This window comes from Gobio gobio (genome assembly GCF_949357685.1).
Source record: "Gobio gobio genome assembly, chromosome: 4".
Lineage (NCBI taxonomy): Eukaryota > Metazoa > Chordata > Actinopteri > Cypriniformes > Gobionidae > Gobio > Gobio gobio.
This window is the reverse complement of record NC_137100.1, coordinates 57626390-57640131: the sequence shown is the minus strand read 5'-3', so window position 1 is coordinate 57640131 and position 13742 is coordinate 57626390. Positions and strand designations below refer to the sequence as shown.

The 13742-nt window shown below is 36.4% G+C and overlaps 1 protein-coding gene across 1 annotated transcript in view; it reads right to left on the bottom strand.

Moving 5' to 3' along the window:
• ksr2 (kinase suppressor of ras 2) overlaps positions 1–13742 on the bottom strand; it is a 169749-nt gene that overhangs the window by 140131 nt on the left and 15876 nt on the right. The window contains exons 2-3 of the mRNA XM_079815181.1: positions 10278–10418; positions 3926–4076 (exon numbers count right to left, since the gene is read on the bottom strand). Coding sequence (XP_079671307.1) covers positions 3926–4076; positions 10278–10418 — 292 coding nt within the window. The remainder of the gene's footprint in view (positions 1–3925; positions 4077–10277; positions 10419–13742) is intronic.

Below are 13742 nucleotides of genomic sequence, written 5' to 3'. Positions count from 1 at the left end.
AATCGGGTCCCTTTTGAATTTACAGTCGTGTCTGAAACCTGAATATGCTGGAGTTTGTTTTTTGTTTCTATTATTAATTTGGCTGATATATCAATCAAATCACTAAAGGTACATTTGCAAAATATTAACTTACATGCATGCATCGGTGCAGGATGTGGTATTATAATACGTGAAAGATGTGGTAACACTTTACAGATCTATGGATCAGTTAAGGACAATATGCAAAAATCACTAGAGTTCATTAAGCAGGAGACTCCAGTCCTTCAAGTGATTTAGCATCAGTTATCAAGCTCTATCAACATCTGCAGAAATTCCTTCCTAAGAGAAGGAACAACAATCATCTGCAGCTTTGAAGGCAGAGGACAAACACTGCGAGAACGATCTTTCCGTTCATTTAAAGTGTGATGTTACCTAACGCCGTTATCAAACTGTGCTGTTTTTCAGAGCATTAGGCTATACAATGCTGCCCTCCAGTGGTAGAAACACTGAGCAGAGGCTGTATAAACACAGCCCTGAAGCTCACTGTAATGAAAACATCTGGTGAAAAGCCTGAAAATCTTTCAATTGAATGAATTTATGAACTAGAGATTGAATTAAGTCACTCATTTAGTTGTTTTTTTGTTTGCTTATTCCAAGCATATCATATAGGCTACTGCTGGAAATTAGATCAAATGTATAATTTGTTGTACTATGGCGAATGATTTTTAAATATGAGATTTATGGGGTAACAGATTATAAAATTTCTGCAAATAATTTCCAAATATTAATTATTTGTATTAATAGTGGCAGTAGTATGGAGGGTTTGCCGCTGAGTGGCAAAAAGATTGGCAGCACTAGTGTTCAGCGTTAATGCCGCGAAAAACACACAAAACACATCTGAAATGGGAAAGAGCTTTGTGATTGACTGTAAAAATTATACCTCAGATTTCTTATCAAATCTATTTGTACAGACAGCCGAAAGCTACAGAAAAGAGAAGCAAATGGATGGCTGCAATTCACAGAAACAACTGGACTCCATGCAGCCAAACGTGATCAGCCGGATTTAGACATGCCTATATTGTATGTTCACAGGCAAAATTTGCTTCATGTATTTCCTCTGCGTTGAAATCAGGCACATATAAATGTCAGGAAACACGATTCCTGGATGCATGTCAATATCCATGGATCACTGGATCTTTGGTTAGTTGTAAGGAACACTATATGAAGTCCAAACTTTAGTTTAAACTGATAATTTCGAAATTTTCCCCTATTAAATCCATTCATGCAGCAACTCTTCTGCCACTGTTCCGGCAGGAAAGTGACGTCCACTTTATTAGGTATACATGTTCAAATGCTCATTAATGCAAGTATCAGCCAATCACATGGCAGCAGCTCAGTGCATTTAGGCATGTAGACATGGTCAAGATGATCTGCTGAAATCCAAGCTGAGCATCAGAATGGGGAAGAAAGGTGATTTAAGTGACTTTGAACGTGGCATGGTTGTTGGTGCCAGACGAGCTAGTCTGAGTATTTCAGAAACTGCTGATCTCCTGGGATTTTTCACGTACAACCATCTCTAGGGTTTACAGACAATGAAGCGAAAAAGAGAAAATATCCAGTGTGCGGCAGTTCTGTCTTGTTGATGCCAGAGGTCAGAGGAGAATGGCCAGAATGATTCCAGCTGATAGAAAGGCAACAGTAACCACTCGTTCCAACCGAGGTCTGCAGAAGAGCCTTGATGGGCTACAGCAGCAGAAGACCACATCAGTGCCACTCCTGCCAGCTAAAAAGGACTTCCATTTCAAATAAATGTTCATCAAAGAATCTTGAAAAATATCCCGGTTTCCACAAACATATTAAGCAGCACAACTGCTTTCAACATTGATAATAATGAGAAATGTTTCTTGAGCATCTAATCAGTATTTTAGAATGATTTCTGAAGGATCACGTGTCACTGAAGACTGGAGTAATGATGCTGAAAATTCAGCTTTGACATAACGGGAACAAATGGCATTTCAAAATGTATTTCCGGACCCACTTTATATTAGGTGGCCTTAACTACTATGTACTAACATTTTAATTAATCATTTGATACAATGCATTTATTGTGTACATGCATGTTTTTACATTGTACTTACATTTTTAAAAATACCTTCATCGGTAATTAATTGATGTAATTACATTTGTAATTACAATGTTGACACTTCCCTTACACCTAACCCTACCCTAAACTTACCCATACCACCACACCTGTCCTTAACTTTACCCGTATCCCACCTCAATATCAGCAAAGGTGTTTTGCGGAACATAGTAAGTACATTGTACTTATTTTTTGATGTAAGTACATAGTAGTTAAAGGGATAGTTCACCCAAAAATGAAAATTAGCCCATAATTTACTCACCCTCAAGTCATCCTAGGTGTGTATGACATTCTTCTTTCAGACGAATAAAATCGGAGTTATATTACAAAAGTCCAGGCAAATCCAAGCATTAGAATTGGATTCATAGTTGCTCTGTTTTTGAAGTCCATAAAAAGTGCATCTGTCCGTCAAATAACGTGCTGCACGCAGCTCTGGGGTGTTAATAAAGGCCTTCTGAAGTGAATTGACGCGTTTGTGTAAGAAAAATATTCATATTTAAAACTTAATCAAGTAAACATTCGGCCGACTGCCTTCCGTGGAAAAGTGTTGAATGTTGAAAGTGAAACTCAAGATGCGTATGTGACGTCATGACGAGCGGACCTGGTCGTGTTAGTCTTTCGATCGGCAGGGGAACTTTCAACAATTTTTCCATAAATTGAACAGGGAAGGCGGTCGGCCGAAAGTTTACTTGATAAAGTTTTAAATATACGCATCGATTCACTTCAGAAGGCCTTTATTAACACCCCAGAGCTGCGTGTAGCACGTTATTAGATAGGCAGATGCACTTTTTATGGACTTTTGTAATGTAACTCAGATTTTATTCGTCTGAAAGAAGAATGTCATACACACCTAGGATGACTTGAGGGTGAGTAAATTATGGGCTAATTTTTATTTTTGAGTGAACTATCCCTTTAAGGCCACCTAATACAAAGTGGGGCCGTATTTACAAATAACTTTATTACTTTATCACAATATTACTGTTTTTACCATATTTTTGTTCAAATAAATGCAGTCTTGATGAGCACAATAGACTTCTTTTAAAAACATTGAAAGATCTTATCGACCCCAAGTGCAAAGCTCCCTCCCCAGTCCACCCCATTGTAATTCATAAACTGAAATACAAAATAAACACTTCACACAAAAACAAAAACAACCTTCTATACCACTAAATGCATCATATCAAGTAAAAATCAGATGCATGATATGAAACTGAGTTACATAAAGATATTTTTACACCCCGGTCCATAATAATGAAACTCAGCATTGGGTTGCCCTCTACTGGATGTTCACACCAGATGTTTTCACACCAGAGCTTAACTATGTGAACAAAAGTATGAATACTCCATTCTAATAATCTATTCCAGTCATTCTCTACAATGTGCTTTTATACTTTTCTGTACTTTTTGCCATAAAGTGTAGACAGAAAGACAGACAGAAAAACAGACAGATAGACAGATAGATAGATAGATAGATAGATAGATAGATAGATAGATAGATAGATAGATAGATAGATAGATAGATAGATAGATAGATAGATAGATAGATAGATAGATAGATAGATAGATAGATAGATAGATAGATGATAGATGATAGATAGATAGATAGATAGATAGATAGATAGATAGATAGATAGATAGATAGATAGATAGATAGATAGATAGATAGATAGATAGATAGATAGATAGATAGATAGATAGATAAACAGACCACCACTACATTTCTAATAGCACTGTCAGTAATTCAGAACAGTTTGAAGGCTTACAGAACAGTCTGGTGGTATTTTTAGCTGCATCCTGTGAACTCACCTGATTTGTGGGCTGATCGTAGACATGTGAGCGAGGCATTGAGCCGAGCACATTCTTCATCACTCGCTCCAAACTTCTGCAGCGCCTCACACACCTGCTCATCCGACATCTCAAATAAAGCCTCGAGAGTCAGCTCACCTGGGGAGATCTCCTACAACAAAGACACGTACACACAACCGATCAGTGATGGAGACCAGTCAGGCCTCAACTGAAAAGCCAAGTGGATTTTGAATACAACTTCCAAAAAATACTACACTATCATTCAAAAGTTCAGGGTCAGTTTTTTGAATAGGCTACTTTTATTCAGAGTGGATGAGTTAAATTGATGACAGTAACCTTTACGTTGTAAAAAAAAAAAAAGGGATCTCTATTTCAAATAAAGATTCTGTTCTTCCGAACTTTCTAATCAAAGTATCGTGAAAAAAGGCATCATGATTTCCACAAAAATATTAAGCAGCAAAACCGTTTCCAACATTGATAATAATAGGAAATGTTTCTTGAGCAGGAAATCATCATATTAGAATGATTTCTGAAGGATCGTGTGACACTGAAGACTGGAGTAATGATGCTGACAATTCAGCTTTACATCACAGGAACAAATTGACAGTAAACAGTAAACTGTCATTTTAAATGTAATAAATAGTTTTTACTGTATTTTTGATCAAATAAATTCAGCCTTGGTGAGCATGTATCGAAGAGAAATGAAATTGCAGAAGAAATATTCACAGGGCATTAATGGAATGAAAAATATGTCTGTGTAAAAAATAATTAATAAATGAGTCATTTTAAAAATATGTGATGTATGATAAAATGATCTTTTATACAGTGCTATTATTTTTACACATAAAATGTGTAAATGTGCATTTGAAATAATACCTCTTTTTAAGTAAATTAAATTCATTAAATTATTTGAAAGTGTTTATAAAACTAACCTACAGAATATAAGAAAAAAATTGGGTGACCTATCCCTTTAAATTGTACTCAATACAAAACATTAAATTACTGATGCTGTGATCAACAATAAATTACAATAAACTTATGGGCTTAGAGAAACCTGAGCTTAAGTCCTTTTCTCAGTGGTGACAGGTTCAAACCTACAACCATTCAGCTTGCAAGATGCCAAACAACTGCATTAAAATTCAAATATTAAACGCTCAATTTCAGCATTTTTTTCTTGGGAGATGTATAAAATAAATATGACATATAACATCGTTTTGGCTTTTAATTCACACAAAATGTTTTTTTTGGCATTCACTTTTTCAATAGGGAAAAAGGGTCATAGGCCATGAACCAACCAGCTGTGAGTTGAATCAAAGCATTAATAACATTAACTTGAAACAAAAAGTATTTGAAAAATCGGACAAAATTGCAAAGTTACAAGACAGTGTACTTAACGGCTTTAATGAGGGGAAAGAACTACAATATCATGAACCACTTCGAATGATATAATCAATTTGGAAAAATGGAGAAATATAAAACTATTGATTTAAATATGTAGATTATACTGTATATACAGAAACAAATATGGAAAAAATAATATGGGTTGATGGCTTAATAAAAAACGACTAAAAAAAATAGTAGGTCAGTCTTTAAATGTTTATTAGTTACTGTTCAAAATCGGTTCCCCCTATGAAGAAAAATGAATATGATATTGGAATAGGATAAATTAATATGAATATTATTATTCCTGGAACCTGACTGTTGCGCTATAGCTGCAATTCCTTCTCCACATCAGCAGGGGGCTTCAGCACATTGGACAGCGCCAACACTTCAGCACTAAGGACAGCGACACAGGTGAAAAAAACTCAAGGCCTTCAGAGTATCTTCTGCTATAGACCTTCTGTTTACAACCTTTCAGCCCATCAGATGGGAAATATTTAGAGATGTACAGCATGGGTTACTTGCCTCAAAAGCTCCTGATCCTTCATAAAGATGCTCTCACTAGCCAATCGTAAACCACTGACACATTTACATTTAAATACACTTAATCGCTCCACACACTCATGTCTAAATTTCACTTCAGTGTGCAATATCTAGATATTTCTATTTCTATCCCATTAGCTATGGCTTTTTTCTTAATTCCTTTTGCAAAGACATGTTTGAAATACATTTCACTGCCATCCCATTTGAGCATGTCGCAACTTGGCCGAAACTCTGAAATGTGTGTAATTTGTTAGCCTTCTTAAAGAGCACCTATCATGGCATTTAAAATGTTCCAAATATTGTTTTAGAAGTCCCCAACAACAGTTCTGCATGCATGCAATGACAAAAAAGACTTTAGTTTTCTTATAATATGCATTTATTTTTACCTGTTTTGACAGCGATTCTCAAATGATTCCTTTAGTGATTCACTTTTCAAAACCCCGCCTTTACGTGACGCTAATCTGCGGTGATTGGTCAGATGACTCAGTCAGTTGTGATTGGTATAGTCTGTGCAGATATTTTCGGAAACGGAACGCCCATCAAAGTCTTATAGTGACAGTAATTTGTTAATATGTGTCAGGAGTTATGAATATGAAAACCGCATCGGAACCGTTTGATTGTAATATGAGCCTCAGCTGATCTCATTCATAAAAAAACTCCTCTATTCTCCTCACGAAGACTCGCGACAAATCAACATCCCTCAGGGCTTTTAGTTCAAAAGTGTGCAGATGAGGAGACATATTGATAGATTCTCATATGTCTGTGTCAAATTTCTAAACAGAGGAGTATTTTTTATTCAATACTTCCTCAAAATGCGCAGATGTATCCTAATCATGAGCGATGGAGTCTCTTATGTGTTGTTTTCAATTCATCCTGGCAGCCGGAGGGCGCTCTGTGCACATGTAGTCCATATATGGTACAGACAGACGAAGAAGATACCATGTGCCACAATAAAAGTCCATAATAAAAGCTTCCTGAGATCGCGAGACATGCAAATAGAGACATTTGACGATTAAATAAACACACAATCGCGACAATGTATGGTTTGTCTTCAAGCCACTTAGTCTTCAAATGCTCATCCTTGGGCAGATGAAAAAAGTTTGCTTTTGAGTGACACTTCAGAACACAGCGTCTCGTCGCCATGATGTTTTCTAGTTTTCACTGGCGTCTTGGAGCGCAATAAGTGGGCGTATCGTATTCAAATAACTTGACAAGTTGACGTCATCTAGTCAGAGAAAAAGCTTCGGTCTTCTAACGATTCTTAAAAATGACTCAGAGTCGCCTCTTACTTTTGAAAGAAAATAACTATATATACGGTGAACTGTCATATTTCAAACTTTGCAGGATGTTTTTGTTCACTTAGATCTATGTTACACACTACATGAAAGGTAAATTTCAAAATTCCATGATAGGTGCTCTTTAAGATTCTGTTTATTTTTCTGCGAATTTCCTATTATCAATTTCAGCTTGGAATCAAACACTGAGAATGAAACAATATGATGTATACTCTTAAGGTTCCACGAAGAACCTTTAACATCCATAGAGCCTTTCCGTTGTGCAAAAGGTTCTTTACAGTGGAAATAAGTTCTTTAGGGTGTGTTCACACTAGTAGCTCAGTTTACTGCTAAACAACATTTGCTAAAAAAACATTTAGTCCTGGTCCGCTAAACGTTTACGTTGGTATTTTACCCCGAACCTAAAGATACTGAACCTAAAGGCATAGGGACACGTTCACAGCCTGATTGGTTGGCTTTTTATTAAGTACATTTCACGAGGGAACTTACTGAGCATCCATAATAATAATGTGTGCTGGGCTAAATGTATGCATCTACATATGATGGTATTTTGACCAGCTGAGAACTCGTGAAGAGCTTATGAACAGCGGCAGGAATCCATCGGTCACACACACAAACAAAGATCTGCTGTGAGGAGACGCGGTTCTGATGCCTGTACTGAACTGTGATGGGCAACATCGCGACTATGGTTTATCCCACCCCTCTCAAACCGATTACAATTTCTTTTTTATTCCGATTGAGGTGTTTATATAGAGCATTTTCATTTGGTTTGGACTTTTAAACCAATTACAGTGCTCCATGTAAACGCACCTACATGCCATGGCATAAATTACTTTAGTTATTGTTAAACTAAAATGTTCTGTTATGCAGTGTTGGGCACGTTACTTTAAAAAAGTAATTAGTTGTAGTTACTAGTTACTTCTTACAAATAGTAACTGAGTTAGTAACTGAGTTACATCATTATAAAAGTAACTTATTACCAGGGAAAGTAACTACTGTGTTACTTTTTTTTTTCAAATGCTCAAATATGTCAAATAACTTGGATGCCCCCAATATTAAATATGTTAAATGAATGAATTTGACACTAAATAGAATAAATTATTATTTAAAACATTGTACATTAATGTACACTATTGTAATGTTGCTGTGGGACAATGTATCAAATTCAATACATTATTGTAAATATTATCAGTAGACCTACTATAGTGTAAATATTGTGTAAACATTATCAGTACTATACTACTCTTTTGGTAGTGGAGCTCACGTTATCACCTGGGTTTTTAGCCACTCATTTTGTGGCGGCATATGATGATGTGAGACGCTTTATTAGATTAGAATTACTTGCCATCGTCGTGGAGAGACTCTTTCTTCCTGGGCATAAGTTGCACGTTACATAAACATTCTTACCTTTCACCTCAACGAGGGAAAAGTAGTGCTTATACTTCCCGTTTGCGAAAGCTACCTTTGAAGTCGTTGGACTTGCCATTGCTCTGACTCCTCCTGGTGGTTGGTGTGTGTGACTGTGCATATGCGTGTGTGTGTGTGTGTGTGTGTGTGTGTGTGTGAACTCAACCTATCAACCTCAACCTTGTCTCCCACCCACCAATCATCATCAGTTATGTGTACCAAAACACGCATGGCACGCCCGCACGCACACACACACACACACCAACCAAAAAAAAAACGTTGCAGGTCCGACTGACAGAGAGCCTGCTCGGATGAAAACTGCTTCAGTGAGCTCAATTATAGTAACGCCACATTTTATTCTCAGTAAGGCTAACGGCGTTGTAACGGGAGAAACAGCAATTCGTTTGATTACTCGTTAAATAAATAATTCCATCACTGATGTTATGTTATAGTTTTACTTAAAGGTGCACTATGTAACTTTTCCATCCGCTAGAGGTCGCCTGTTCAAAACAAAGGCGTATTTGATGATGCCAAGTTTGAGCGCAGAATCTTGGGACATGTGGTCTTCACCTCACAGCCAGCCTCGGGCAGAAATCATGTTCATGGATGCGATTATTAACGTTACTGTAGTATGAAGCAGAGCAGGACCGAGTGTTGTGGAGCTGAGCAAGGCCGCTGGAGTGATTGTTAATAAGATGAAGGCAACACACGCCTCCTGAGCAGCGGGACTTTTATTATGCCACAGTCGCCGCCCCCACTTCCGCTTTTCTAGTCATGAGTATGAGGTAACGCAGCTCTGTTTATCATACAATATACATCTGAGTGTGTTGAAAATTATGTTATGACGTTACTCTATGCGTTCACTCGGCGGCTGCTTTGACTCTTGTTCACACTGCAGTAAGAGTAAAGCGTTTCTGCAAAACAAACTGGAAACCGAGGGTAACGCAGATATGACGCAATTGACAGGCGACTCCCTCACACGTCCCGGGTTCCTTGGTTAAAACAGTTAAAACAATGTTCTCACGATTTACAAATAGTTGGAAACATTTTAGATGGTGTAAGTACTCAACTGAACAAAATATATAACACTGGCCTAGTGGTTTTTGGATATTTTACTGAAAAAATGTTACATAGTTCACCTTTAAGATTTCCAGTGAAAACACTAATAACTTGTACCAAGCCTAATTTGCTTTCATTTGACTCATGCTGTGTGTGACTTTAATCAGGGTTTCTGCAGGTTTCATCAAGTCAAATTTAAGACTTTTTAAGACCTTTTTAAGACCATTATGAATTAAATTTAAGACCTATATCACACAATAAAAAAAACATTTATTAATATATACACACTTTTTTTTATAGATTAAAATGTGGTAAATTTTCCCACTTAGAGTGGGAAATATGATCAAAGTCTTACAAGTAAACCACAAAAATAAGCAATTATTTAAAGTAATTAAGTAATCAATTAAACAGTCAGTAATAAAATAAGAACTTCTGACACACGATAGCTGAAAAAAAGTGTAGGTAAAACAAAAAGTTGAGTGGTTGTTTTTACTAATAGCGTTTAAGGACGGTTGAGATGGCTTTGAAACTATAAAATAACTATATCATGACATATATCGTTTTAATGAAATAAAATGACTCATGTCGTGATTTAATATTTTGAACATATCACCCATCCCTGTTTGCACTTAACTGGTTGAGGACACAACACACAGGATTGTACATACCTCAATAACCTCTTTCCTCATGTTAACAATGCGGAACCAATGTCCCAGACGCGGGAATCCATCCAGTTCCACATTCCGCTCCTGTAAGGACACTTTACGCTTGCAAGAGAGCTGCCGACTGAAATACTTCACCAGTTTACCCTGGAAAGAAAAAAAGAAAGAACTTCATACGCCACTCATTAACCTATACAATATTTAACATTTCTATGTTATAAGTTAGAGAATTTACACCAATGTGTCACAGAATGTGCTTAAAATTCTGAAATAGCAACAGAATTTGAAGACCTGTCACTCGGAAAGTTCAGAATGAAATCTGCCGATACAGGGAAAAATAAATCTCTCCCAACTAATGCTGTAAACTGTCATTTGGAACCCTGTCATTTGGTACATTACTATAATATTCATTCAGCGTGCGACTCTCACTGTGCATTATGGGTATTCTCTAGCCGTTGAGCATACCTCAGTTGTACACTCGTTATTGCGGTGTATTGTGGGATTGAAGGAGTGCATTCAATAACGTCCACTATGGTTTCGGACACCACTACAAATGACTGTCCCCTCAAATAGTGCCCTATTTAAGGGTATAGGGGGCGATTTCGGACACAACCAGTGGTTTAGCTCCAACCCTAAATAAACACACCTGATCCAGTTGATCAAGGTCTTCGGGATTTCTAGAAACTTCCAGGCAGGTGAGTTGGAGCTGGTTTAAGACAAGTTTTTTCACAAGCTGTTTTATTGATGTCTTTCCGTGGTTGAAACACTGATTGAGCGATTAAATGAGACTTAATTTGATAAGTTGTACCGTATCTTTCAACATACCATTTGATGACCCTGCATGACCCCGTTTTTCCACGCTGTAACTTGTATTGAAGGGTTAGTTCACCCAAAAATTAGCCCATGATTTACTCACCCTCAAGTCATCCTAGGTCAGGGGGTGTCCAAACTTTTTAAAAAGGGGGCCAGATTCGATGTTGTGGACATACTTGGGGGCCGGTCCCTTTTCTATTATATATATGACATGTTTTGTTGAAACATGACAGATTTGACAAAAGCTTGAGCTGATAGTAGAGTAGCTTGAGATAGGACAAAGGAAATGTATAGATATTTAACAATATCTGTAAAGCTTCCATCAACCAAAAAGTTTTAATGGGTGAAATTTAAATATTATTACTGAGTTCAAACTCTATTCTTATTTAAATTTAACAAGTGCTCTATTTAAATCACCACAGGTAAAACCACACTACAAAACATGCTTTTCTGACTTGGTATTTCTGTCTTTTTTCCAGTCCAAATATCAAAAAATTCTTGAATCAAGATGCTTTTACTAAGGAAAATTACATATTTTTTTCTTGATTCCTGGGGGGAAAAAAATCTAAATGAATTGAGTTTTTGCTTGAAACAAACTAAATTATCTGCCAATGGATTAGAAAAATAATCTTCCAAAATCTTCCTTAAAGATTCCAAACAGAAACATTATTTTTCTTACCCCATTGACAGATATATGTGCTTGTTTTAAACAAAAACTCACTTCAATTTAATTTTCCAGAAAACAAGAAAAAATATCTAATGTCATTTAACTTATCTCGTAACAGCTTTAACATCTTGATTTAAGAATTTTTAGATATATTTAGACTAGAAACAAGACAAAAATAATATAAGACAGCATTTTTTGCAGTGCACACAAGGCAAAATTAATACATACATATATATATATATATATATATATATATATATATATATATATATATATATATATATATATATATATATATATATATATATATATATATAAATATAATGGTATTTAGTCTATAGACATATAAATACAAATGCACAAAACTGCAAGTTTATGACAAAAAATAGTCTGCAATTTGGCCTTTATTAATCATTTAATACATGTCTACATTACAAATTAAATAAAATTAGATATTAACCTACATTTCTGACAAATTACCGGTTACAGGTGTTACCACAGTAAACGCATGATAAATTCGAAATGCAAATTGTTGTTTGAAAAAATATTTGGAATCGGCTCAGCTGATTTGCACGTTAGTGTTGTTTATTAAGTCAGCGCAATTTAACTGGATTTAAATTAAATCAAATCACAGAGAGATTCGCAGCTCGTACCGGAAACCTCTGCGCTGAACTCGAACACTTCTCACGGGCTTCGGAAGGCTGTTCAGTGGGCGCGTGATCGAGACACTCAGCAGGTATACACATTTGTTCAGAGTCGGAGCTCGCGAGTTGCGCAGAACACAAGCATAGACCGTAAAAAAAGCAGCGCTGTTTCGTTCCGCTTTGGGCGCTGTTTCCCTGGCCTAAAGTCTAGTACTGCCACCTTGCGGTGACATCTTGAAACTGCATGATTTGTAAATGATCCGTGGCGGGCCACATATAATACATTTTAAGAGACGTGCTGAGGGCTGTTTGAAATTCATCCCCGGGCCGCATTTGGCCCGCGGGCCGGACTTTTGACACCCCTGTCCTAGGTGTATATGACATTTTTCTTTCAGATGAGTAAAATCGGAGTTATATTACAAAAGTCCTGGCTCTTCCAAACTTTATAATAGCATTGACTCGATGGGTCCTTTTTGAAGTCCTAAAAGTGCATCTATTCATCATATAACTGCTCCACACGGCTCCAGGGGGTTAATAAAGTCCTTCTGAAGCAAAGTGGCGCATTTGTGTAAGAAAAATATCCATATTTAAAACTTTATAAGCTAAAATAATCTATCTATCTATCTATCTATCTATCTATCTATCTATCTATCTATCTATCTATCTATCTATCTATCTATCTATCTATCTATCTATCTATCTATCTATCTATCTATCTATCTGTCTGTCTGTCTGTCTGTCTGTCTGTCTGTCTGTCTGTCTGTCTGTCTGTCTGTCTGTCTGTCTGTCTGTCTGTCTATCTGTCTGTCTGTCTGTCCATCGCCCTGATCATCAGCTGTTTTTAGTTTAGTTTATTGATTTATAAAGCATATTTTAAAACAACAGATGTTGAAACCAAAGTGCTGTGCAGGAAATATAAAACAGATTTAAAATATATAATTAAAATATAAAACAAATTAAAAGACTAGACAAAAAAAACAAAAAAGGACAAAACTCAATTAAAACATAAAGAATACAAATAGGTCTTCAAAGAGTATTTAAACAAACGGAAGGGAAAGATCTAATGTAGAGAGGAAGACTTTTTTTTTTAAAGCCTAGGAGCAGCCACCGAGAAAGCCCGGTCACCTTTAGCCTTAAAAAGTGAACGAGGAACTGAGAGTAGTAATTGACTGGATGATCGAAGGGATCTTGAAGCAGTGTATGGGGTGAGAAGATCATACATATACTGAGGAGCAAGTCCATGCAAAGCTTTAAAAACAAAAAGCTTAAAGGGTTAGTTCACCCAAAAATGAAAATTCTGTCATTAATTACTCATCCTCCTGTCGTTCGACACCCGTAAGACCTCCG